General features: G+C 35.4%; 2 protein-coding genes across 2 annotated transcripts; one reads left to right on the forward strand and one right to left on the reverse strand.

Annotated features, from left to right (window-relative positions):
• Positions 1-12,741: 12,741 nt before the first annotated feature.
• LOC141695830 (agamous-like MADS-box protein AGL29) lies at positions 12,742-13,212 on the forward strand. The gene has a single exon (XM_074500041.1). The coding sequence runs from the start codon at positions 12,742-12,744 to the stop codon at positions 13,210-13,212; it is 471 nt and encodes a 156-aa protein (XP_074356142.1).
• Positions 13,213-13,540: 328 nt separating this feature from the next.
• LOC141697757 (receptor-like serine/threonine-protein kinase ALE2) lies at positions 13,541-21,761 on the reverse strand. Its single transcript, XM_074502293.1, has 8 exons — positions 21,504-21,761; positions 19,960-20,406; positions 19,365-19,736; positions 17,892-18,098; positions 16,337-16,711; positions 15,826-16,069; positions 15,522-15,669; positions 13,541-15,317 (listed from the first exon to the last, which is right to left on the reverse strand). Exons 1-8 carry the CDS (start codon positions 21,535-21,537, stop codon positions 14,964-14,966), a joined length of 2,181 nt encoding a protein of 726 aa, XP_074358394.1. The 5' UTR covers positions 21,538-21,761; the 3' UTR covers positions 13,541-14,963.
• Positions 21,762-22,593: the final 832 nt, after the last annotated feature.

A 22,593-nucleotide genomic window follows, 5' to 3' on the forward strand; every position in this document is an offset into this window, starting at 1 on the left:
TCATGTGAGTTGTATAATCATAAGATGATTATGTAATCTGTATATACTGATATATACATGATTTATATTTGTTCTAATTATGAGAATCATATTAGATACGGATTCTGAATTGGCTGCTGCAGATTTGCTGAAATCTGGGTCTGGTGTCCGATTTACGCAAACGAATACCCTATTCCATAGGTAAATGAGCGTCTGAACAAAACTGATAGCAAAAGCTATCAACGACTCTTCTGTAAGGCGTTTGACGTCGTTTCCTGCCCGTAAATAGTGATTCTTGTTTTTCTGATTTGATTCTGATTTTTCTGATTTTTGTCATTTTTTTATGATTAGATCATGGATAATATGATATGTTAAGATCAGATTATGTGTTTTAACATGCTTTTATGTGTTGTATGAGCATGGTGGATGGTTATGGCCTTTCGACCTTAGTGTAATGGTTTTGGGTTTGGTTTTAAATACGACTTGCATCTCGTCAATCTTTGTAATCATAAATCTCGAATGTAACTCGAGTTATTCTTGTAAGTTCATTAGATTAGTTTTACTTTCAATCTATGTAATGTAATTGAAGACTCAAGAAGACTATCCAGTGAAGGTGATATAAAGAAGAAGATGAGGCATACAAGAATTCTAAACAAAGAAGAAGACTTATGTAATAAGTAGTTATATTTATTTCCATCACCATATTAGATTGACCTTGATCTTTATCATGAGCTTGATAAAGATCACATAGGATGGGGCCATAACCAAACATATTTACTTTATTGCACTTTACATTTACTTGTTTATTTAATTTTATATATGAGATATATGCCTATGTTTACCATGCGATGATAGATTTAGGTGAACTTAAATCAATATAATGCGTGCTCTAGAAAATCTAGAATATGAATCATTTCTTGCCTTAACAATAATATTATGAATACAATCATGAGATTCTTGTGTTTATAAAACAAGTAATTAAATATGAATTTTCAATATTGAGAGAAAGGATGATTCTGTCAAAAGCAGATTTCTATCTGTAAGAAAGGGGTATTAAGTGACGCCTCTTGACAATGCTCCCCCGATCTGGGAATCATCTGATTATCGATTATTGATCTGAAATATTTAATTTAAAAGGAAGAATCTCTTTATAATATGATTATGATTGTAACATAATATAATCCCTCTAAAATTAAATAATATCAAGTAGTAATTGGCCAATGACACAACGGGCGTGTGTCGGTCATAGCCTTCCAACATGGTAGAAAGTGGTTCTTATTTTTAAATCATTGTCGTTTCGTGCTACAGCCGAGGGCTTTGATTTCGAAATAAGAAATACTTGTCTATTACATAGAGATGTGTACATTGAATTAGAATCTAAAGGTCGTTACGTGCTACAGCCGTGGGCCGTTGGAGACTGATTCAATTATACGAAATGTTGGGTTAGACGTGACTTAGAATATTGAGTTTGTCGTGCTACAGCCGTGACTCATTTATTCAAGAGGCTAAAGTTTTATTAGGGAATAACATAAGATGTAATTGACAAGAGTTGTCTGCCTAGTGAACATCACATGATGTTTCGTGCTACAGCCGAGGTTGTGTGATGGAATGTAGGATCCCTATTCCCACTAGCATTATGAATGCTTAATTTTCACTTAGGGGTTGTATAAATTTGATAAACTAGTGGGAGCCACTTATGAATAAAGACCCGATTCATATAGTGTTTTGAAATGAAATTGAATATTTGCTAAGTGTTGTTATGTGTTCATCAATTACAGATTTACTATATTCGTTATGTCTTCTGCACTATCACTCCGGAGTATACTAGATGCTCACAAGTTGACTGGTCCTAATTTTGTTGACTGGCTTCGAAACTTGAGAATTGTTCTCAGGGTTGAGAAGCTGAAATATGTGCTTGACTCACCTAAGCCTACTGAACCTGCTAACGATGCACATAATGATGAACATGTTGTGTATTGTAAGTGGATAGATGATGCAAATATTGCTCAATGCATCATGCTAGCTTTCATGAACATTGAGCTACAAAAGAAACATGAGCATATGGATGCTCACACTATCCTTGTGCATCTACAAGAGTTGTATGATGTGGCAGGGAGGACAGCTCGATATGAGATATCGAAGGAACTGTTCGGTTGTAGGATGTCTGAGGAATCATCTGTGAATGACCATGTACTTAAGATGATCAATTTGATTGAATGTCTTGGACAACTTGGTTTTGCCATGGATAGGGAGCTGAGCCAAGACTTGGTCTTGTAATCACTTCCGAGTTCGTTCTCGCAGTTTGTTGTGAACTTTCACATGAATAAGCTGGATGTCAGCCTGCCTGAACTCCACAACATGTTGAAGACTGCGGAATCGAATTTTCCCCCAAAGAAGAGTCCTGTTCTTCTAATTGGTGAAGGTTCCAATCCTAAGAAAAGGAAGAAGAACCCTTCCAAGAAGAATAAAGTAGGTGAGAAAAAGCCGGTTCCACCAAAAGCTGAAGACCCCAAGAGCAAAGCTGTTTGCTTTCATTGTAACAAGGTGGGGCACTGGAAGAAGAACTGCAAGGTTTACCTTGCAGAATTGAAGAAGAAGAAGGGTTGTGAGACTACCGCTTCTGATTCAGGTATGTTCATGATCGAAATTAATATGTCACTAAGTCAAATTTCTACTTGGGTATTAGATACCGCCTGTGGTTCTCATATTTACAATTCGTTACAGGGACTAAGGAGAAGTAGGACTCTTGAAGAAGAGGAGGTGATTCTACAGATTGGAAATGGAGCAAGAGTTGTTGCTGAAGCTGTAGGATCATTTCATTTACATATGCCTACGGGCAAGACTATTGTTCTAAATAATTGTTATTTTGTTCCCTCGATTGTGAGGAATATTATTTCTAATCCATATTAGACTTGGTTGGATTTTCTTTTGTTATTCAGAATAATAAATGTTCAATTCTTAGAGATAACGTTCTTTATGGAAGTGGTATTTTAAATAATGGTCTGTATGTATGTGACGTAGAGCATAATTTACTACAAATTGAACATACTAATAAAAGAAAAAGGGATGCTGAAAATCTCACTTTCTTGTGGCACTGCGGACTTGGTCATATTAGTGAAAATAGACTTCGGACATTGCATAAGGAAGGGTTACTTGACCCCTTTGATTTTGAATCATATCCTACATGCGAGTCTTGTCTATTGGGTAAAATGACCAAATCTCTATTTAGTGGACATGGAGAGAGGGCTGCAGATTTGCTAGGATTCGTACACACAGATGTATGTGGACCAATGTCTACGCAAGCCATGGGTGGATTTTCATACTTCATTGCTTTCATAGATGATCGATCTAGATTCAGATATGTGTATTTGATGAAACACAACTCTGAAGCCTTTGAAAAGTTCAAAAAAAATATGTATGAAGTGGAGAAATAAACCAAACATAGTATTATAACTCTTCAATCAGATCGAGGTGGTGAATACTTGAATGAGAGTTTCTAGCTTATCTCAAAGAAAATGGTATAGTCTCCCAATGGACTCCTCCATATACTCCACAGTTGAATGGGGTATCTGAAAGGAGAAATCGAATTTTGTTAGACATGGTTCGGTCCATGATGAGCTATGAGAATCTTCCAGTATTCCTGTGGGGTTATGCATTGGAAACCTCAGCATATTTACTGAATAAGGTTCCTTCCAAATCTGTTCCTCAAACTCCATATGAGATATGGAAAGAAAGGAAACCCAGTCTTAAACACGTTAAGATTTGGGTATGTCCAGCTTATGTCAAGAAAGTTGACCCAGATAAGCTGGAATCTCGATCCGTAAAATGTAATTTTATGGGATATCCTAAAGAGACTTTAGGGTATTACTTTTACACTGATCATCGGGTGTTTGTCTCCAGACATGCTACCTTCTTGGAAAAGCAGTTTATCCTTGAAGGAAATAGTGGGAGCAAAATTGAACTTGATGAAGTTCAAGAAGCACAGACTACTACGAATCAAATGGAAACACCTGTTCAGACTGAACAACCTTCTATGGAACAGCCCATTCATAGGTCAGGAAGAGTGTCTCGCCAACCTGAGAGGTATTATGGCCTTGTCATTGAGAATGATAATGAGTTATCAATCATTGATGATGACGACCATGTGACCTATAATGAGGCTATAAGTAGTGTTGACTTAGAGAAATGGCATAGTGCCATGAAATCCGAAATGGAATCTATGTATACCAACCAAGTATGGACTCTGATTGAGGAGCCTGAAGGTGTTAAGCCTATTGGGTGCAAGTGGGTATACAAAAGAAAGATTGGAGCAGATGGGCAGGTGGGCAGGTGGAGACCTATAAGGCCAGGTTCGTGGCAAAAGGATTCAGACAAAGGCAAGGGATTGACTTTGATGAAACTTTTTTTCCTGTAGCCCTGTTAAAATCAATTCGGATTTTGCTTGCGATTGCTGCTTACTACGGCTATGAGATCTGGAAAATGGACGTGAAAACGGCCTTCCTCAATGGGAAACTTGAAGAGGAAGTGTAAATGACACAACCAGAGGGTTTTCTTTCCAAGGGAAATGAACACCTAGTGTGTAAGCTGCTGCGAACCATATATGGTTTAAAGCAAGCTTCTCGTAGATGGAACATCTGTTTTGATGAGAAAATCCAAGAGTTTGGTTTTATCAAAAACATAGATGAACCATGTGTCTACAAAAAGGTTAGTGGGAGCGCGGTAACATTTCTTGTATTGTATTGAAAGAAGAGACGTCAAGAGAGTTGACACACATAACAACGTAACAGACCCACTCACAAAGCCACTTTCTCAAAGTCACTTTGATCGTCATAAAGACAAGATGGGTATTAGATACCAGAGTGATTGGCTTTAGTACAAGTGGGAGATTGAAAGAGATGTATCCTAAGTCCAATCATGTATGATGATTTAGGAATAACTTTTATATAATCTGTTTTGATTTCATTGATATTAATAAAAGACTTGTTTTGGTTTTATTGCGGGCTTTATCTATTTAAGTGTTTAAATAAGATATACCATAGTTTAGAGTAAAGCTTTTTATGGATTATGATGAGATCATAATAATGAGACCTAAAAGATGATAACTCTAAACTTAAATATTTCCTGGTCGTAGGATTACTAACTGGTAATTAGTAATCCGTAAAGATCGGTACATACTATGCTTGCTTCATTATGAAGGATGTCTGTTCTCATAGACATTTGTGTGGTGACACTATAGCTAGTATGTAGGTGCTTATTATAGAATAAGTTTACTGAAATGACTCACACAGCTGAACAACTGATGGAGTTCACTCACGTGTCAGCAGTTGTTCACATAGTGATAGTTGTACAAGTATCCTTAAATTTGAGGTCATCAAAGTCATCTTGTGTACACTGAACTATGCTTTGGTTTAGTTCTTAGTCTCCAGGGACAATTATAAGGGCTCTACTGGGTATAGAAATTTGTACACGAAGATAGTGTATTATCAAAAAAGGATCTACCCCTTCCAGTGAAGGAATAGAATGTTCAATGCTGATCCACTTATGCTAGTTCAGGAATCTCTGGCCAGAGTGAATGAAATTAGAAAGGAGTTTCTAATTTACATTAAATAGAACTAAGCATAGTGAATGGGAAAGCAAATGATTAAATAAGATAGGCTTGACACAAGTTCCATGCCTTGTATTTAATCGTGACATTGCAGGGTAGAAGGAATTGATTGTACGGTAACTACTCACTGAATAGGTTCTTGGTATTCTAAGCAGTGAATTCGTATTATCTGGATAGTCGCGATATGCTGAGAAGTATCCCTCACGATGTAGAATAAATATGATTAATTAATTAATCTTATTTAATGAATTAGAGAATTATATAAATAATGATAAAATAGTTTTATTATTATTTATTTCTACTACCGGCTTAATATTGAACCTACAGGGTCACACCATAAAAGAGAATGATTTAATGGTGGAGGAATTAATTAATAATGGCTGGTAATTATTTATTTGTGAAATAAATAATTAATTAGCAAATTTAATAATTAATTAAATGAGATTTAATTAATTATAAATTAATTAAGAAAAGTTCTTAATATTATTAATTAAGAATTTAATTTTGGAAATTAAATCAAGTGAGAGAATTATTTCTAAAGTGTTTAGAAAAAGGATTAATAATTAAAAGGTGTTTTAATTATTAGTTAATAGGTTAATAAGAATAAAGGGTTAATAATAATAATATTTTATGGGAAAATTTTCAGCTGAAAATTTTGCCTATAAATATACTATTATAAACCCTTATTTTGCCTCAACCTAAAAAGTTAAGAAAACCCTAATTCTCCCACCCCGTCCTCCTCCATTACATTAATCTCTTGGTGGATACCGGTGGAGTGCTTCACACTTGAGGAGCAGCTGCTAGGGATCTCCGCTCGTCGTTCTTGGATCGCTATTAAAGACCTCCATCTTTCCATTAACGTAAACCTTCTTAAGGTAAACATACTGAACTATGAATTAAATATTATTTTTTGCATGGATCCTGCGGAGGGTTTCGATTTTTTTTAAGATTTAAATTTACGTTTCCGTTGCGTTTATGTGCTAAAAACCCTTCAGGTATGAGGAGTAGTGAGACTGCTTTAAAAGAGTAGAGAGATTAAGTATTATTTGCTATATGTTTGCAGGTGCTCATAGTAATAGAGAAACAGATGTTGAACAACAGTCTGTTGAACATCAAGAAAACTCTGATGTACCAAGGGCTATTAGTCTCCCTGCAAGTCGAAGTACTGATACTTTCTTGCAGTCCATACATTCTACTATTCCACCACATGAGATAATCCCTATTTTGTTGAAAAACAGTCCATTCACTTTACTTTTCCATCACCTGAGGAAATCCCTGTTGTTGTTGAAGATGTAGTAGCACAATAGTCCATTCATAAAGTTTCATCCATTTCAGAATCACCAAAGCATATTACAGGAACTGAAGTTCTGGAAGTTAATCTCGAAGCTCCAATTCATTTATCTACAATATTTAAAGATGTGGAGTTAACTGTTGAAGGTGTGGAAGCTTCTGAAGCTACTGGATCTTATATTGCACCAATTTCTAATTCTATTCTAAATGCTGAAACTGGTGATGAAGTTCAGCAATTAGTGCAAAATTCGGTTGTTGTTGAAGAATCTAATGATGGTGAAGAAGCTAAAATTTCTAATGTTATTTTAGATCCTGAGGATGATCTATTCTTTCATGAGATATGCCTATGCATGTAAGACAATAGCAAATAAAAGAGTTAGATGCTAAGAAGAAGCAGGATTATTCTGATAATCTCTGGAATGCTCATTGGAAAGACAATACATATCCTATTTCCAGAACATAAGTTGTTGTATATCTGGAAACAGCAGAACAGAAGATTATAAATCATGATATGTTGAATCATCTGAAAACATTGATTTGAGTTGTCAGATCCTTATACACAGCTCATGAAGCATTTACTACTCAAATCAATCAGATTAAAGAATCTTTGATTGCTTCAAAGCTGACTACTCATCAGGAAATTGAAAAACAAATTTCACCAATAGTTGTCAGGAAAACTGAAATTGAAGCTAGTCAAGCTAGATTGGAAGCTAAACAAGATCAAATGTCTGCTCAACTTACAGAAGTACAGAATTCAATGGAGCTGATTTTTTTCTCTACTGCTTGGTCATGATGCCAAAAAGGGGGAGAAAATCATTGTGTCTAAATGCAAGCAGCTGACATTGACAAGTACTGATGATAAAAATTCTGATGGAGGTAATAAGGGGGGACAGAAGAATAATGAAAGGAGAAAAGGTGAAGAGCTAGTTGGAGTTAGTGGTTCATCAAAAGTAATATCAAAAGCAATTGCTAGATTTCAATCTAGACAAGGTGGAGAGAGTAAGATGAATGAAAGAAGAGTAGAAGATTTAACCGTGACTACAAAAATTCAAAATCTTCACAAGTCATTATTGATGATGAAGACCAAGTTATTCTGGAGAAAGAAGATGGTGCTGAAGCAAGTCAATTTCTTCAAACTATGAAAGTTAAAGGAAGAAAGACAATTATGTTCTACAAGGATCCAAAGATTCAATTATTTGACTCTGAGGTGAGTAGAAGAATATTTACAAAAGAACATCCTGGAGTTGATGTTGAACAACTAAGGCAAATGGAGGAAGACTTTAAGAATTCTATGAAGACAGCAAATATTGATATTGCTGTTATTTCTCCAGTACTTTATGAAGATGATCCTTCTAACAGACCAACCAGAGGTGTAGTTATAAGGGAAATCAGTCAGGCAGAAGATCTCAGATCACAATTTATTGGAATTACTAACATGAAGCTTAAAGGAAAAGAGAAGATAGAATAAAAGTCAAAGATTTCAAAGTTTAAAGCCAAAGTTGTTGGAAAGAAGAAGAAGAAGAAGGAATATTTTTGAAGCATTCTGAGCTGAAGAACTGGAATTAACCTCAAACATTGCTCAAGTTAAAGAAGTAGTCCAGGATGAAGAGTAAAGTCTGATATTCACTGAAGCAAGATTGAATATGCATACTTGATTCCTGTATTTAGATATTTTTGACATCATCAATTGGAACTTGTCTATATTTCTATAATGAACAAGTTGGGGGAGATTGTTAGGAGCAATTGATGATATCAAGCAGAAACTATCAAAAGTTCATATCAGAACTTACATCAACCGATGATGATGACATCGATGAATGTTGATATCGACGGATAAGGACATAGAAGGATGTTGAAAATCGACGGATAAGGATATCAACGGATGATGAAATCAGTATTTGTCACATCAGTTGATCTTCGATAAGGAAAAGATTTTCCTTATCAAATATCAACTGATGGTTTTCCTTATCGCAATGCTTATAACAAGAACTCAAGACGGTGAAGGATTTTATCTCTGAAGCAATTGTATAGGTTTTCTTGTTGTTGATAGAATATGATTCCTTATAAATTGTGTAGTTGTGCTCTATATGAAGCACAGATTAGGTTCATGCTATAAGCATTGCGATATTATTATATCTTTCACATATCCTAGCAGCTCTCAAGAATATTTGTTCATCCTTTCGAGAGAGTACGTTTGTAATAAGTTTTTATCAGTTAATGTAAAAACTGTTGATTATGTTGAAGTTTTGTCAAAATTGATTGTATTAACTGTATTCACCCCCCCCCCTCTACAGTTGATTAAAGACCTAACATATTATATTCGTCATCTATAAAGAAAATTTTGACACAAAGATAATTATAGAGACAAAGAATTTTAGTGAGTCAAAGTACATGACACATAAAATTGTTGGGATATGATTTATAGTATGGGATTCATTAATTCTTCTATGTGCTCTTATTAAACTGGATATATGAGAGGCTGACAAGGCAAAAATGGAACATTTTATTCGACATAACTACTATCACTTCACTTTCTATGGAGATACTGGAGTGTTCTTAAGTTTTATACGTCTATATGCTTCAGAAGGTGTTTAGAATAATTTTATAGACAATTATTTTCCTAAGTTGGTAGGATTAGGGGTCCCTAAATCTTTGGTGGTTGAGATTACATGTTTTGTACCTTTTATAATTGGAGTCACTATTCAATTTAAAAATTTCTGTAAATCGTGTCATAATCTTGTCATTAGCATTTATGATGAACAGTAAAAAAATCACTATTTCGCTGAGCAATTCTCCAACAAGTTTAGCAAACCATTGTCTAGAAACCTGCTTTAATTCATATAGAGATTTAAGCAATCAGCAAACTTTGCTGTTTGGATTAGGTAAACCCTCGGGAACCAATATATTTATTTCTTCAATCATATCTCCATGCAGAAATACATTATTTACATCGAATTAATTTTTTAAGATTAATAGATTTTATGAAATATGCATTTTTTAATTATTTTACGAAAATACATCTTTCTAATTTTAAATTTGTAAAAATACGATTTTATAATTATTTTGTTAAAATAAGGTTTTGCAATTCGATGCAACCTCAAATGCAACCAACTGTCAGCTCAAATGTAACAAAAAAATCAGTTATTTTTCAAACAACTTAATAGAAGGTCTAAAGATGGTTTGTTGAACAAGATTGAAGTTGTATGTACAACTCAACAATGATGATTTGGATAACTCAACATATAATGAGGACTTGCAAATAATCTATATTCTACTTGAATCAGTACAAAAAATAGATTTGGTATATACATATATGGTTCTGAAAATTGCAGTGAAGAAGTCGTCAACAGATGTCTGGGTGAAATTCATTAATATATTCATGCATCAGAGTAATGAGGTTGAAGATATTCGAAGCAACTCTTAGGGTTAGTGTGAAGATCTCAAGGGTTCAAGTGAATTGTATTGAAGACTATAGAAAACTTAATAATGCAATGCAAAGATTATAATACGAAGGTCTGAGAGCGGAAATAGTCGCCTGTGAACCAGACCATTGCACTTGGCGTAAGTGATTCGTGAAAGAAAACTGAGTATTATCTCTAGGAAGATTATTAAGTGAGAATTTATATTGAAGCATAATATCATATGAATAGTATGAAAACTCAAAAATCTGAATATTGAAAGAGGAACGGCTTAGATCGAAGACTACGAAGATCAAGGTTAAGGGTTCAGGGAAAAAAGGCCATAATCGATCACAATTACAAGAACATGCTTCATGATTCTTGTTGGCTCCAAGACTTAAAATGACATTTTTATTCTTTCTTATAGATTTTTATACCTCGATCGTCATCAAGAACTCAAGGAACATTAGTCAAAATGCCATATCGCTATGATTCCTGTTTCCTGTCATCTCATGGCTACACCAAGGGCTCCTGTACCATTTGTACTATATCTTGTTGGCTCCAAGACATAAAATATAAAGTAAACTCTTACTTGAACATGTTTTACACCCTGATCGCCATCAAGATCGCAAGGAATGCAAGTTTAAATGCTCAGTCGTCATGGTTCTTGGTTCATGTCACCTCCTGGCTGCCTAGCTTTATTTCTGTTGACACTCAGGGAGTTAAAGAGTCGTCATGATTCTTGGTTCATGTCACATCCTGGCTGCCTTGCTTTATTTCTGTTGACACTCAGAGAGTTAAAGGCCATAAAATTTATCAAGGAAAAGCATATGTCGACATATTAGAAGGCTAGATCGACACATAGCCTTTGTAGAAGCCCTAGGTCGACACATTCCATAAAAAGAAAGAAAAACTCATATGAATATTCAAGGAATATTCCTGTCGACACTTCCATGTGATTGGTGGACACACTAGCTCTTGGATAGCCTAGGTCAACACATAGCTTCAAAGAACAAGGGAATGTCGACACTTAAGCTTGATTTTAAGGATTTGGTCGACACATAAACAAAATATTATCCTTGATAATTCAAAATGAGTGGTTTAGAAGCTGCCACATCACCGGTCCCCTCCGCCAAGCTACAATCATATCTAGGGCCTATATAATCAATTAAATCAGCACTGCTTTTTAAGCAAACATACCCAATAGTAAAGAAACTATGCATAATTTCTATCTTAAAAAGTTTTTAATTCATTTTTGTGGAGTTAACAAGGAGAAGTGATGTCCAATTTTCTATACACTATAAAGACTTACATAACTACACTCACTAGTTAGAGCTTTGATTCGATAGCTTATTTGATAAGTTCTATAGCTTTTTATAGTGATAAGAATAACCCTAGATTTAATAGTTTATTTTATTGGTTATTTTTATATTTATTGCTTCGAATCTTTAATATTCGAAGGTGTAAGCAAACCTCGTGATTTATTTTCTTAATAAAAGAACTGAACCCCGAAATTTCGTATTTAATCGTTTGGATTTTAATTCCCCCTCTTAAAATTTGATAAAAACGATCAATATACATTCACCCCCTCTGTATGTGAACTCTTGACCTAACATGGTTGTTTTTGGTTGTAAAGCGTAATGGTGCAAATACTTTCAGAAAATACCAAAAATATGATTTTCAATTTTTTTTGTAAAAATACGATTATTGCAACCAAAGGCAACCTCAAATGCATCGATACAACCTCAATTTCAACCAAAAAAAATCAGTACTTTTTCAGAGAAGTTACATATTTGGTTGTTTTTGGTTCCGTATTTTTGTAAATTTTTTCAAAAGATGGTAAAATTGCAAACAAAATTATAAAAAAAATAGTATTTTTAGTAATTTCTAAAAAACGTTTAATAATAATATTTTTGTTAATTTGTCTAATAATAATGATAATAAAAAATTCCAACTCAACCTTTTACATCATATTCTGCCTTTAAAATAGATGAATTGAAACTAAGAGAAAAGCAAAAAAAAATCAAATTATAAGAAAATCTTAAATGCTAAAATTATTGTTTATTGAAAAATTCAATATAATGAATAAAATTAAAACCAATCAAAATATATATAGCTTGAATTAAATTTAAGAATCAATTTTAGGACTTCAACTACCTTCCTTCCCAAATGCTGTAATATATTTTTTATTTAAGCCTAATCAAATTCAAATAGATTTTGAATATCTAATATTAATTAAAGTCTTCTGTGTTGTAGTGAATCGGGTATTCAATACCTTTTCCAAGCGAATTACGCAACTTTGGAAATAAAATTTAAACATTTGTTAAGTGGTCTATTACCCAATCCTAAACGGATTAGGAAAGCTTCTAGCCTATAAATACCCGCACAGGCAGACAGAAATTAACACACAATCTCTAATAGGGTACTAAAAAACTCTGTCAACAACATTCAACTTGAGGCTCTGATTCGATGGATACAAACATGCAAACAGAGAACATAACAAACAAAACACAAAGAGATCAAAGGATGGGAACAGGAAAGAAGAAGATAGAGATCAAGAGAAAAGAAAAGGAAGCAGACAGACTTGTTGCGTTCTCGAAAAGACGCAAAGGTCTTTTCAAAAAAGCTCATGAACTTCACTCTCTGACCGCTGCCAACGTTGCGATTCTTGTTTTCTCTCCTGCTGGAAAACCATATATTTACGGTGTTCCATGTTTCCATGACACTGTTGACAACTTTTACTATGGTGCTTCTTGTAATGATGCTGGTGATGATATGGATGAAGATTTTCGAGAGATCGATGATTGCATGTCGTGGTTAGGGAAGATGGATTTCGATGCTTGTGATGACTTGAAGGATCTTGTTTCTGTGAAGAATGATTTGGAGATTATTAGGGAGAAGTTGGTTAAAATAATTGGTGGAGTTGGTGATTGTAACTAGGGTTTGGAGTTTAATTAGATTAATGAACTTACTATATGTGGAGATTGCGTGAGTGTAAATTTCTTTGATTAATGTACTGCAATTTGTTGTTAATGAAAGAATTTTTGTAATTGAAACTTCCTTTGTTTGGTTAATGTTCTTTGTTCTTACAAATTTTCGATTCTTGTAGTTGAATCTTGCATTTTGTCTTGATTGTTTAGTATGAACTAGATTCAAACATATTCATAGTTAGGTAATTTTGATTTTTATTAAAAGAAATTGATATTATGTCTGGCATATGGGTGTATAGATTTTATGGAATTCATATATAAAAGTAAGAAAAGAGACGTAAAACTAAATTTAATATTACATTTATATTCAAGCTGCAAAGAGTCATAAAGATTGGAATCACCTGTAATAATCCATTACAAGTGTACCATTAACAATGGAGATAATGGTGAATGGATTTTAAGAGATTATTCAGAGGCAAATGGGTGGAGTTTTTCGAGGCAATCGCCGGCGGTCCCCGTGACCCACACATCAAAGTTGTTGGCATTGGGTTCTTCTCCGACCATCTCCCTGTAGCAGTCTCTGCAGGTTTCGACATTTGACAAAATTCCACTGAGATCCACATTAGCCTTGTAATAGTTTTCTGATTTCAAGTCATCAATGGTATTCTTCATGTCGTCGATCGCTGCTTCATAAACTTCTTTGCATTGTTGGAGGCATTCCTGTGTTATTCCAGAGGTAGCTGGATCCTTTACCTGCTCATCAATGGTTCGGAGGAACTCTTCAGCTTTTTGGGTTGCAGTTATCATGGTGGTCTCGACGAACCTGGTCGTCTGTGTCTTGGCATCAACAGGAAGCTCAGGGGCAGGACCTGGTGCTGCAGCAGGTACAGGACTTGGTGCTGCAGCGGGTGCAGGACCTGGAGCGGCAGCAGGTGCATCCAAAAAGATTGTCGAGTTTGCCTGAGGAAACAAGGCAAGGAGGGAGGCAATCGAGAGAATGACTAGGACCTGGTTGATATTGGAAGCCATTGTCTCTCCTCTTGGAGAAGAGAGTAGCGCAACCAATACAGGGGAAAGATTGGTTGATGAAAGCCTGAGTGTTCAAAGCTTTGAAATTTTTTGGGAAGGGTTGTTGGCTTCTATGCCCAGTAATCAAGGAATTAAAGAATGGTCAATCATGAATTTAGGATTCTACTGAACTATATTTGGGCTACTTAAATATAGTCCATCTCGACTGGAAGTCCAAAAGAAATTATATTTTTTGCCACTCTATCCTTGCCTTGAATGTTGTCATACACAGCTCCATCCTCCAAAAAGAGGTTCACACCTGGCTCCTTTTACTCGTTTGTTTAATTGATGTCAAATCATCATAAACTTAACAATGAGAAGGTAGATAAAATGAAATTGAAATCAAAGTGGTTATGCTGCCAAAATTATAGGTTAAAATTGTGTATACTGTAGTGGGATGAATAGACGATTGGATCCTTTGAAGCAAGATGAAAGAGAGAAATCGAGGAAAGCTTTATGTACATACTTGAACAGAGAACCACCATTCTGCAGGCAAAGAACAGACAAATGTACTCTACCGGGGTTTTAAGAAGAAACTAAACCCGATCCCCACCTAAAAGGCTAAAACAGTAGATTACCTAAACAAAATTCTCCTAAAATTTGCTAAATTTCCTCCCTTCATAAGAGTTAACTGTACACTTACCCCTTCCCCACCCTCTTCTCTCTCCCAAACTTGATAATCTGGTTAGTTGATCATCTTCCTTCATGAAGGTCTTCAGAAAATACAGTTGTTCGAGAGATCACATCATTTTCAAATGCACTTATTCCAGAATATGGACCTGAAGAGAATATCGAGGATGCCCCATCTGAAGCCAAGGTAGGACGGTTGTTGGAGGTTAACACAGAATCCTGATACTCCATAACGTGCTGCACCATTTTAAGTGACTGCACCACTTCTCCCATAGTAGGCCGCTGGTTTGCCTCAGGGGCTACACAAGCTGCTGCAATGGTGCAAACCCTTGCAAAATCTTCCTTTGGGTACTTTCCTCCGAGCCTGATATCAGCAAGTTCATCAAGACGATCCTTATCTCTGAGTATAGGCCTGGCCTGAAACAGATACAAGTTCTGAGATTCTTTCAACTGCTTTTAGATTGATGGCTAATGCTCCACTACAGGTCTAGAGAGGAATTTGAGGGAAATAAAATAAATCCAGAACTTAAAAGAAGAAACATTACCAAACCATAAATACTTAGATGAAAAATACTAATTTTAAAGAAAACAGAGTACAAATTCATGCATCAGATTACTAACCCAAGTCACAAGGTTTTCTTGTCCTGATGATTGTGACATATCCACAGGTCTCCGTCCTGTCAACAACTCAAGCAGGACAACGCCGTAGCTGTAGACATCACTTTTTACAAGTAGATGACCAGTCATAGCATATTCAGGTGCTACATACCTGCAACACAGTTCATGTAAACTTAGCGTCAACTTTTATCTTGAAGCATTCCAACTGCTACATCACTGGCTAGTGTATGACATTTCCTCTCTCTCCAAGTTTAAATTAAAGAAATTCTTTATCTGATCAATTAACAAGGTTGAAGAGGGGCCTGACCCAAAGGTACCCATAACACGCGTAGACAGGTAGTTCTGCCTGCCTTCAGGGGCCAGTTTTGCAAGGCCAAAATCAGCAACTTTAGCTTGAAAGTTATTCTCCAGCAATATATTTGATGCCTTAAAATCTCTGTGTATAACACAGGGTTGGGAATCCTCATGCAGGTAAGCAAGGCCTCGTGCAGCGTCAAGGGCAATCTTCATTCTGGTCTCCCAGTTCAGTGGACAATTTAGTCCTAAAGGACCTACATGACATTATTAGCATTTGTCAGAAGCTTATAGTGAGGTATAGCCTATCAACAATCTTTATACTTTTACCCTTTTCCACACTTTTTTGCTACTAACAGTCTAACACTAGGCAACATTCAATGTAGTCTTTATATTATGAGTTGCAAATTATGACTTTTTCTGTTACTAACACTCAACATACAGTAATCAAGACGAAAAGACTTTATTTAATGCCTGGTATAGGATTAGGATCACAGAAGATATGTACAATGATAACTATTTACCATGGAGCCATTCTTCCAGACTTCCATTCGGTACAAGCTCATAACAAAGCAACTTCTGTGAAGAGTCGCTATTGCTATAATAACCTACAAGCTTCACTAGGTTTCGATGATGTAACCTACTAAGCATATCAACCTCAACCAAGAATTCTTTATCCCCTTGTTGTCCTCCGCTAGTAAGCCTTTTTATCGCGACCGCCGTACCATCACTTAACATTCCCTTAAAGACTCTGCCAAAACCACCCTCCCCAAGCACACTAATTGAGTCAAAGTTGTTTGTTGCTTCTTTTAGCTCTTCATATGCGAGGAAGCGTGTGCTGGTTGGGTGAAGGGGCAGGGATCCTACTCTTGGAAGAGCTTCCGCTGTACTGGACTTGGCTGGAATATTTGAATTAAGAAAATAAAACATATTAACTCATGGTAGTTAGAAAATTTCATCCGAACAATGCATTTCATAAAACAATCAGTTCAAACTTCAAACTATCCAGCTCACGTAGTCTTTAAGAAAACTGCAAAGATGTCTGTGAAGTCCTGCAATTGCTCGCTAAATACAATCAATACTAGATCAATGGAAGTTTGTATAATATGATAAAGGAAGTTAAACACACTTTTAGTTAAGAAACTGACAATTTTAAAAAAAAATCAATAATCATTAAAATTTATCATAAAGACGTGACTGCTCTGCTAAAAATAACCTTATGCAATTAGTCAGGTTAATTGATCATAGAGACATGACTGGTATGCTATCAATGACCTTATGCAATTAGTCAAGTTGCAGATTGCACTATCGCCAACTCGGAACAAAACCCTTGCTTATCTCATTGTAATGGAAAAGGAGCGACTTATTTGAGGTGTTCTGCTGGACAAAACTAAGCATCTGTTTGCCAGAAGTATATTGACTTTTTTTCCTTAAATTTAAATAAATTTTCCAATGTTAAACCCGTACGTGCGTAAATTATTCTTAATCATATATGTAACAATATGACTACCCAAAAGAATTGTATTATGGTCAAATTGTTGGGTTATATGGTTTTATGCTGTGTACATTCTTAACAAATAGTTGTGGATGAATAGTTGAACTAGAGCAAGGAAAAATGGATGAAGTGTTGTCCAAGGACCATATGTAACTCTTTCTTGCAGCATTAGTTGTGGAGAAATATAACTAGGAAATTCAATATGTTCTATACTGGTCCAGAGTAAACAAAAGATAAGCAACACCCTTCCCGTATTTATATACATGCATACATATGCCCTCCCTCGTCATCCTAAAACCTAAGGTTCAGGAATAATTTTCATGTTTGCAAGAAGTAAATATTCTTGGGATCCCTCTTAGGCCTAATCTGACAGCAGGAATTTATATCCTCCACAATTATCTATATAATGGCATTTATCATGAAAGGTAAAAATTCATTACAGTACAGTTCAAAATTTACCATCTTAAGAGTAGAGCATTAAAATAAGTTTTTCCTAAGAGCAATTGAAGTTTAAAATGAACAAAGACAAGAAAGCAACATATAATAGGTAGACAAGATTGACAACGGATTTTTGAGTGCATTACCAGTTTCTGTGAGATAAGTTTCCTTCTTCTCTTTCTTCCCTTGCTGAGATGTATATGAACAAACTATCAGCAGTGAGATGATTCCAATTATCAGAATGCCAACACCTATACCGACAATCAAGATAATGCTTGGATGCTTCCCGTTACTTGTAGTATTGAGTTCTGTGGAAGACGGAGGTTTGTATGAAGGTGCACCAGCTGGTGATGCTGCAAGACATGGAGTTCTGAATTAGAGGAGTCATAACAAAGATAAAAAATGGTGCACAGTGAAAAGAAAAACAGCATCTTCGTGTTCTTTTGTTAAAGAATTACTAGCTGCCATCACTAATGCTACCTTTTCCCACAATCCCAATCTGAGTAACTTTTATACTTAGAGATGTGTTACTCAAAAATAGAACTCTACTGATCATAATTATGCAATATCTTATCTACTGGATGTAAGAAAATGCAAAGCACTTGCATTTGTTTAGTCATGTATTGTAAAGACAAGCTCAATCCAATTGGGAGTTAAGAAAGAGGTTGTATTTCATAATACCAGCGTGCAGTGGCCATCCTAAAAGAGCGTTGGATGACTCATGAGATCCCTTTTGGTCTCAAAACTATGTATTATGACATCTATAGTAGTAACCACTTGACAAAATTTTTATGACTGCATATGTTTGGTCAAACAAGCTGATGCATGCAGGGAAGTTGCATCAGCAGTTTTACACTCTAAACCTGCAGTTTTCAGCAGAAGAGAGATGGAAGCCTCGTGGGATCCCATTTTGGTCTCAAGAAAATTACGAGGTCTCGCTAATACCAATAGAACAGCATGACTTCAGCTTACATTGCAATTGCAATATTATTTCCACCATAGTTTCGCTCAGTAATTTCCATTCACACACAAAACCCCCAAAAAAGAAACAGTTACTCACTATGATACAGCTACAAAAGCATTCTACCTTCATATAGTGCAGTTCTATTACTCCTATAAGATTATTCGCCCTAAATTGTTCTTTAAAGTATATTTCCTTTATTAATTCATGTTTTTACGTGCCTTTGGATCATTTAATAAGAAGACTTCAGGTGCACATTGGACTAAAGCATTTCAGTCAATAAAGCAATTCAGTGATGGTCAATTATCAGAGTTTTGTGCGCCTTTCAATTTAATTATCAGATACCAAAGATACATTTTGGATGTTTCTCTGTATATGTTGGCAAAATAAATTCTTGTAATAGTTTGAGGAGTTCACTAATTGACTTGCAAACAAAAAGTAACTTTGATGTTTCTACTTGGGTACGATTGTGAAGCATATAGTGCTTGCTCTAATATTAATATACAGGCCTAGGTGTAAGATACAGAAAATGTAAGCAAAAGGTTGAGCAAGTTAATGGCCTACTGCCCCCATTAAATAGCTATGAGTAGTGACCAGTTACGCATATCATTAGTGATTCTAGACTTCTGTAGCAGCAATAAATGTAGATGGAAATTACCCTGAGAAGACGCCTGAGGCTGAAACCAGGTGAAGTTGAGTATTTTGTAATCACCCACTAACTTGGGGTTTGTACGAACCCTGTGCATGGAAAGTGAAGAGTTTATTTCTGATGCTTCAACTTCAGAGAAGCTTTTGCCTGTATGTGGAGTGATAGCCACCGAAATGTTCCAATTTGATGATGTGACTACATAAAAGTTAATTGGCGCAATTTGAGATCCCCGTAGTCCAAGTTGATAAGCAAACTCTTCTAATACAATATTCCAGTTTGGGTTCGATGAAACATTTATAAGGAGAATATCAAGCTTTATTGGATATACACAATGGCAAGCCTGCGTCCCTCGCTTTAGCACCATGTCATGTCCACAACAATCTTGAGAAACGTAAGCCAGCATTAGCATACAAATGTAAAAATAATTGACATCATAACTGAAGATTGTAAGGTTAAATGAGCTCATCAGTAATCTAGCCAGAGCTATTTCAATTAATTGAATTATAAAAAAAAGTTACAGGATTACTAGAAAAATATTACTTTCCTAAAAATGGAGACTTAATTTATTAATGATAATAAGAAAGAGTACAAGAACATGTTTTACTTGGTGGTCTTGGTGGATGAGCTAAACCGGTAGGTATAACACCAGGATCAGATTGTGTTGGAGTAATATTTTGCAACCATGGAGGCGTCATGACAGCAGTTGGAGGCAGTGATTTGCTCTTCCTCATTGACGGTTTTGAAAAATGTGAGTCTGAAGGAGCATGAGCGGAGGCTATCAGAGGGCTATTGTAGGGAGGTTGAGCAGGTGCAAGTGGAATATCTGGTACAGGATTATGTGTAATCCGTTTCCGATGTGGTTTATAGAATACTGGGAGATCAACTAACAAGCGGAAGTTGGGTATAACTGATGCCTGCAAAGGCCTATTACTTGGTGATATGATATGTCTTTCCATTGGGGTATTGGGTATATCTGCATTGCTGCTGACTACAGCAAAAAGTGAAATTAGCATCCATTTCAGCAATGAGCTTCGAAGCTTCTTCAATACTCCTGGAAGTCATTTAAAAAAGAAACTCAACACACATACAACAAAGGTAGATATATACTACAGCATAAAGCAAAGACTACATTCATTTCAGCAATGAGCTTTGGAACAATTGTAATACTCATGGCAGTCCTTTCAAAAAGAATAGCAAACACACATATAATAAACAGAGAATCACAGATACACCATAAGTACTAGATACTACACTAATAGAACAATAAGGCTCAGAAGCTCCACACTACAGCATACAGTACAGGCTACAGCATAAAGCAAAGACGGCATTCAATGAGCTTTCAAACTTTTTCAGTACTCAAGGCAATCTTATTATGCAAAACGAACTGGTCACCGTATTAATAGATCCATCAATCTCGAAAGCTCCCTCCCCCCCCCCACCCCACCCCACCCTCAACATCGATTTAAGCATTAACCTGGGAATAAATATTTTTCATACCAGAATAGATGCATGTTTCTTCATCAATCATTTACTCAAGTCAAGTACAAATGCATGTGAAGCCAGTCTCCACTGTTACATAACATTGGAAATAACTAAAGTCATACCAAACATACTCGGTATGTCCGATGGAACTTGGAAGCAGAGTTTACCATACCACTACCCTTAAGAGTAGAGACGATATTTCTAGACCCCTGACTTCAGAAATTCTCCGAAATGCATAATTGTGCTAATGCTAAATACCTATCTTACTAAAAACCATACTTTACATAAAACAAAACAAAACGCATATCTTTACACAACTTAAAAAAGCCGCATTTAAAGCAAACTTTTTTTCTAGCTACAAATGCCAAAGAGTTTTAAACTTGGAGCTTTTTTCACATCAAAAGAAGAAACCTAAATTCCACAGCACAACTTAACTTCACCAACGCAATCCAAATTACATACTAATCTCACATTACAAAAAAAAAACAGCTACAATAATTACTGAAATCAGTAAAAATACAGATACACAGTTATATACACATGTAATATGATAAACCCTAGCTCAGAGAGCTTAATTTAACCAAACAATTACAAGAAAATATCACATTTGTAACATTTTGACAAGGTAATAACAACCCATTAAAAGTTAAGACCAAACAAACTCACCAGAGGAACCAAACGTTAAAAAGAGCCGTGGCATTATATTCTAAATCTGGGCTTAAAAGATCTGGGGGGGGGGGGGGGCTCGAGTAGAGTGAGAGTGAGTGTAAGAACCAACAAGTCAAACAATTGTATGAAGACAATGTAGGAGGATTTAATGGTGGAGAATGCAAGAAAAGATGAGATGCAGAAAATGTATGTATATGTATGGAAAATTTTGAGGCAATTTGAACCAACCCCTCCAAAACAAAGATTAAATTTTGTGCAGAGAGGTAGAGAGAGAGATATAGAGGTGGGCCTCATTTGGAGTTGTCTTTAACTTCACTCTTGCCTGTCACTTTATGTTTTTTCTTGCACAGTGTACATTACACACTTATTTTGTTATTATTTTTTTATTTATGAAACAAAATCGGTTTGTTGGACAAAGTAGTTATTTTGAGAGCTTTATAAAGAAATTAGTGCTTTTATAGAATGATTTGGAACAAATCTTGACAAAAAAGAAAGAATGATGTGGATCAAATATTTTTAAATCCGTATCTAATGGGTGCGCAATGGCCAAAAATACCTTTTTAAAAAAAATTATAACAAAAATATCATTTTTTCAAGTGTATGACAAAAAATATCCACCTAATACGCATTTGTGAAATGGGTAAGTCTAATACACATATGAGAAATGGGTATTAGATAAAAAAATAAAAAAGGAAAAGAAAAAAACATAACACTTGTTATGGATTAAAAACTAAGGCTATTATTTGCTGTATTTATTACTAAGGTCCAGGAGCTCAAGGTCTTTAATGGCTGCTCTCGTATTTCGTAGCTTAATTCTGTCTTTACGAGGTGCCTACGTATTTCTGTGAATTAGAGAATCAAGCCAAAAAATGTAGTTCTGATTTATGGGGTGAGACCCCTTATATAGATGTGGGAGTCCTTGAATTGGACTTAGTATAGGAGACTTGGTGGTCAAGTCTCTGAATTAGGATGGACTTAGGAGTCCTAGGAAGTAGGAAGCTGATTCCTTATCCTACGAGGTTCCTTGGAGGCCAATCTACAAGGATTTATATCCCCATTAGGACTTATCTTAATAGCTGTTTTTCTC

Source organism: Apium graveolens, chromosome 11, assembly GCF_009905375.1.
Source record: "Apium graveolens cultivar Ventura chromosome 11, ASM990537v1, whole genome shotgun sequence".
NCBI classification, from domain to species: Eukaryota; Viridiplantae; Streptophyta; class Magnoliopsida; order Apiales; family Apiaceae; genus Apium; species Apium graveolens.